The sequence below is a fragment of the Sinocyclocheilus rhinocerous genome, unplaced genomic scaffold (assembly GCF_001515625.1).
Source record: "Sinocyclocheilus rhinocerous isolate Xijiao unplaced genomic scaffold, SAMN03320098_v1.1 scaffold43315, whole genome shotgun sequence".
Taxonomy (NCBI): domain Eukaryota; kingdom Metazoa; phylum Chordata; class Actinopteri; order Cypriniformes; family Cyprinidae; genus Sinocyclocheilus; species Sinocyclocheilus rhinocerous.
In genome coordinates, this window is record NW_015649181.1 from 715 (window position 1) to 6827 (window position 6113).

A 6113-nucleotide genomic window follows, 5' to 3' on the forward strand; every position below is an offset into this window, starting at 1 on the left:
ATGCAAATTTCCCTCAATATCCAAACGATGGCAAATGTGCCATTCATTTTTTACAGCAGTTCAACAAAAAAAAGGTAATATTAAGTGAACATTTTAAATTTTAAATGTAGCCTACATTTTAAACAGAATATTGTCTGTTCTATTTTGCAACAAAATAATAGTTCCAACGAAATCCGTATCATCTGGTGTGCGTCTCCAAGCAACATACAGCGGTGTTTCATTAGTGAACGAATCTGCGGCTTTGAGCGATTTGGAGAGTCAGTGATTAAATAACCCATTCATAACTAGGCCTACAGCATTTTGCTTCGTTACTGAATGAATGAATGACTCCACGCCTGGCTCATTAAGACAGCGACTTGCCGCCACCTATTGGCGGTTTTATTTTTAAATCTATAAGTATCACTTTGATTTGCCATCATTTATTGCTTGATTTATTATATGAATAATGCACTTAATGGAATGTTAAAAATATGACATAAAACATGACATACAATTAATAAGGATAGAAAATATTTGCCTCTATAAAGGTAAAAAATGCACCTGTAAATCAATTTAAGGGGGCAAATATTGTCCTTTAATAGAAAAGGTGTGACTGCGGTCTAAATGGAAGAGAGGGGGTACGCAGAAGAATGTTAAATGCCCCAGGGGGTACGCCGCTGTAAAAAGTTTGAGAACCACTGGACTAGAGTATCCTAGCACCCCTAGTGGTGTGTAGCATTACCCTTAATGAAAAAAAAAAACATGGCAGCAGGTTTAGGCCTGCTATGTAATGTACTGTACCAGAAGTGTGTAAGGAAAGTCTCTCCTGCTCCCATGACTCTTTCCATTTCCTGTATATTTTCCGCACTGCATGCAAACACAATATTTTGACATGTTATGCAAAGCCATGTAAAAAAAAAAGTCTCTCACTCTTCCCTGAACTGTTTCTCCTGTTTCCTTAACCATCTCTTGGATTTCTCTAAAAGTCTCATGTTTTTTTATCCAACTGCAAGATTTTGACGTTAAATTATAAAATCATGTCATCTAGTATGTCAATCACCAAAATTGGAGGGGAAAAAATATTTAATGACAGTTTCAGTAACACAGTTTTCCTTGATCATCCTTAGATGTTCCAATAAGAAATAAACACACACAAGCACACAGGCACACATTTTCACATACTATATATTTTCTATGATGGTGGGGATTTTACACTTCTATTGTTTTTATACTGAGCTAATGATTTCTTTCCCCTAAAGTTAACCCTCACATAAACCTTTCGGTATTTTTACATTCTCACTAGTATTCTCTATTTTGTTCAGATTAACATTGTAGTGTTTGCTGATTAAACAAAATTTTCCAGATACCAATTTAAACGCACTCACAAGCAACTATGAGCACTTGAGTTGGGGAATTTCTTCCATATCATTCCTATATCTAAATGGACTTTACGTCATGTTTCCAAATTGACAGAAACAGACCAGTAAATCTGGCCTTTATTACCTTGATATCTCCTCTTCATTTCATGACGGTCAAGCAGATGCTTATGTTTCCTTTTTTCCGTACTTTGCCGAAGCTCTAAAATAAACCAAATATCAAGCTGATCCCATTACCATTTCAAAATAGTCATAATTGAATAAAAGATAAACAATATCCAATATATACTAGGTAATATTTAATAATCCCAAAATGTTTTATATAATTAATGGACCAACTTGGTATGAAAACAGAGAGACGGCAGAGATATATGAGAAGCATGAAATATTTAAATCATTTTTAATATTTAAAATTAAGTGTTTGATAACTCAATGTCATAGCTGACCAATCAATATTAATTATTCCAGAGAAATGTGTATTCCAACATACATGAAACATATTGCAATACTGTATGTTGTAACGGTACTGTAGTATTTTAGAATAAATTAATTTCAGAAATGAGTCAGAAAAGTTAAAGCTACCGTTTTAATAATGCCTTACCTGTCACTTGCAAGTAAACTGTTCCTGTCTTCTCATATCCATCATGAAAGACTGTGCATGTATTGACTCCTGAATCTGATGATTGAACATTTCTCAAAGTGAGTGAAAGATTTCCTCTCTCCAGTTCCTGGGTGGACAGACTCACTCGGTTCTCATAGTCACGGTTTGTTATATCTTGCCTGTGGTTATAATGATAAATGAGCTCTGTCCCTTTAAACCATCTGATGTCCATGGACACAGCACTGATTTCAGGTGAGAGATAAGCAGGTAAGATGACGTCTGATCCAGGATCAGCAGATACAGAGCGAGTAGGAACCACAAGACTAAAGTCTTCAGCTTGACAGAGAAATACATTTATTGTCAATAAAAGTCCCCATTACACCATCACTACTTTAAAATTATTGACTATTTATCATAATTTTATTTTTTTTAATCTACTGCTTAGTTATATTAGGTTGCAAGTTGGTGTCAAAAATTAAACAAATTTTGCATTTACATAACATGTTTTCCAAAGAAACTTCTAGCTGCTTTGAACCATTTAACTGAATCATGGTCCAACAAAATAATAATATGCAGTCTATCTGAAGTTAGTTACACTTTTGTGATGCAAAAATGTAATAGCCTATCTTAAAGTAACCTGCATAAATACTTACATCTGATATGGAGAAAAATTAATTCCTTTATCGTGTTATATTCATGGATGACCTCACAAATATAGGGGCCTCTCTGTGAATTTCTGACATCTCTGAGAGACAAAAACACATTTCCATTGTGGAGATCTTCAAGTGAAAGACTCACTCGACCCTCATAGATCTTTATCATCTGTCCATCCTTATAATGACAGACCAGATCAGCCTTATTCCACCATTTGATCTCCATTGAAGCAGCACTGACAGCTGGCTCAATATGACATGACAGAACAACATCATCTCCAGGACCACAAAATACAATGTCAGATAAGCAAACCAGAGACAACGCTGAAGAAGAGGAAAAAAGAGAAATGACTTAACATTATTTCTGTGTAAACACAGCCAAACCATATAGGTCACAGATATTTTTTTTTTACTTGCCTTGCCTAATTTCTTCAGCCATTTTTTATATTTCTGGATGTCTGAAATGGAAAAACCACTGTAAGCCTAGAATTATGACAATTTGAATGTTTGAGGAGTATGTTTTCTTTTTTGTTTAACACATAATCTTAAATTACAGATTAGCGTTAAATCAACATAATTTAAATCGCTTGTGTGAGAAAAACAAGCAAAATAGCTTTTGTTAGACAACAATCCAACAATTTAAGTTTAAAAACTTATAGTTTCTTCAAGGTAGGTGGGCTACAAAATAGTCCCTCCACAGAGCACCTTCTCCTGTTACAATCTTGCAAATTCAACAAATTTGATCATTTATTATTCTCACCAATTCATTCCTATCATGAAGTTCCATTATAAAATGGAGGCTATTTATTCACTTACTACATTTATTCGCTCTAAGATGGGTCTTCTCTTTCTGTTCCTGTTAATTTTCTTAACTATTGAAACAAGAATAAATTCCATTTTCAATCATGAAGTTCAAAATAAAGAAGTAAGTCCAACATCCAATCAACAAGCCAAGAAAATCGTAGAATAATTGAGTCTATTACAAATACGTTTCCACAGTGGGTAACGTTAGCCTACGCACACAGTGTGGAAACGAATTTTCTCCCTGAGGAAAAATTAATGATCTATCTACGTACACAATCGAACTTTCTAAAGAAAGAAAGAAATAACCTTTCTCACCTTTATGAACAGTCCAGCCTTTTTCCAGTCAATTTAATACCCAAAGGTGAAGTTTCTTGCCTTATTCTCCTAACTTTCATTTTCACTTTACATTGTGAGGTAGGCTAAAGCGCACAACGATAGCTATTAATTACAGCGTAAATGCTAGATTCCTTTAATATAATAAAACCCCGTGTATATATTGGTTACGTAGAAATTGAATATTCTATATAAAATAGGCTACAAAACGTATATTTACATGATTGTTAAGAGAGAAAGATTTACGTCTCGCTGGAAGATGGCGGACATGTAGGCTATTGGAACAAACCTCACCTGAATTGTCACAACACACGGAAATACCGTAAGTGCGCGTGACAGATTCACTCGAAGTCTCTTATTAAATGTAAACAAACATTCACACAGCAGTCTCGTTTACACAAGGACATAGTTATATATAGGATAAGAAATTCTGCACTATGAGTACACTATTAAACGAAATCGTGTAGTAAAATCTAAACATTTGAATTTTAATAAGCAGGTTGTATTGACAGTGAAACGCTGAATTGAATCAAACTGTGTGCATAAAACCGACATCTTCTGTTCAGCCAGGTGAAGCCTGTTCATATGCAGCTTACAGAAATAGAGTGTGTTTGTATTTGTGTGTCAAAAATATTTGCAGACATACAGAATAACACAATTACTCAGTTTTCTCAGTATGGTTCATCAGCTGGATTCTTCTCGAGATCCCAGCGACTGATGCTGCTCATATTTAGCAAAGTGAGACCATCATCACACACACACACACACACACACACACAAACAAACAAATAAAATATATTTTGCAATCAAATTGACCAACAAATACAAAAAAAAAAAATCATAAATCAACAAATCACAAAACACAAATCAAGAGTGTATGGGTGATTCATGAAAGAAATAAAAGGAATTAATGCAATAATGACTGCTGATGTACACAAATAAGTACAAAATAAGTGGAAACATGTATAGTACAAAGTATTGATGAAGGAAAATAAAAAAGGATAAACAGTATTAGGATGTCAAAATGCCACTGTAATAATGTAAAATCTTATGTGCTTACAGCAAAAGACTGAAACCAGAGGTATACGAATGAGTTTTCTGGGTAAATGTGTTTGTTTGTTTGTTACCATTTGCATTAAAATTATATTATTAACATCATTATAATGAAAAGTGCACATGCATTTCTGAATTTAGTAGAGTAATGTCAGTTAAATGAATTCTTTAGAATCGATATCCAGTTTCTGGAAACTATTTTAAACAGCAGCTTACGTAAGTCTATGTCTGGAAGAAAAAAACACTTTGGTACCCTAATGTGATGTTACCCTAATAGACTGTTATGTACTGTTACATAAAGACTGTATCTCTATCACTCTATCATTTCTAAACAGGCACCAAACAGTTATCATCAAAAGCCAAAAGAATCACTGTCGAGTTGAAGAGGGATAGGATTCTCTAAGGTATAAGATATTCCACCATTCACCATCATTCCCTTAAAAGTCACCACTTTAGTATTTCCAAGAACATCATCTTTATTGTGGGAATCTCTGAAATGGTTTAATATTTAAATAACACTGTATGTTCAAAATCAGGAAGAACTACTGTAACAAATTGTGATCTTTATCTAAAATAATTCTAAATCATGCATCTAATCCAGTTCAAATAGATACATTCAGTGGCAACAAAATTAAATTAGCCTTAACCAATTTTTGAGATTTCTATGCATAACATGTCCCAACCACCTAACAGAAATCACTGACATGGATGTCAAGAGAAATCACACCTGCCTTTTTGGCAGCCCTTAATTTTCTGTAAAGGTGTGCGGTTTAAGTTTGGAAAATGGCTAAAATTGCTTATAGCAACAAATTTTGGATTTAACAAATTGGCAACGATTCCAAATAACTCCTACATGAGAATTAAAATGTATGAAAAACTTTGATTAAACAAAGTTATTAACATGGTTTATTGACCAGGTTTACAGTAATTAGATAATCTGGCAGTTTTTCACTGTATTTTGGTGTCTCCTTTGAGTATCATTCTGGTGTCATTCTGTTTTCTATAGTGGTGGGCACACTGGGCAGAGTGAGGCTTCGTGAAACACTGAAACAGTCGAAGCAAATGTGCAGAGGCTTCGAAACAATTCGACACCAGTCTCTATGGTGGCGCCTAGTGGTCATTTTCAAGTATTGCTCTAAAACAACCTTGACAACGAATCAGTTAAGCGAATTGACGAATTATAACATATATGAGTCCTTCACTCTACTAAGTGAGTTGGGGGAGTGGTTAGTGTGCTCGACTGGCATGCTGACGTCGAATCCAGTGTGACGCATACATATTCATATTATTATAATAAACATTTATAAGTTGTGT

General features: G+C 34.2%; 1 protein-coding gene and 1 long non-coding RNA gene across 2 annotated transcripts; both read right to left on the bottom strand.

Moving 5' to 3' along the window:
• Positions 1-780: 780 nt before the first annotated feature.
• On the bottom strand, positions 781-3048 carry LOC107710294 (uncharacterized; the record flags this gene model as incomplete). Its single annotated transcript, XM_016515033.1, has 5 exons — positions 3027-3048; positions 2610-2960; positions 1957-2292; positions 1483-1557; positions 781-846 (listed from the first exon to the last, which is right to left on the bottom strand). Coding segments are annotated over exons 1-5 (850 nt in total), but the record flags the coding sequence as incomplete, so codon positions are not given.
• Positions 3049-3434: 386 nt separating this feature from the next.
• On the bottom strand, positions 3435-4035 carry LOC107710295 (uncharacterized). The gene is made up of 3 exons (XR_001636581.1): positions 3967-4035; positions 3729-3832; positions 3435-3481 (listed from the first exon to the last, which is right to left on the bottom strand). It is a non-coding gene; the product is annotated as an uncharacterized LOC107710295 (long non-coding RNA).
• Positions 4036-6113: the final 2078 nt, after the last annotated feature.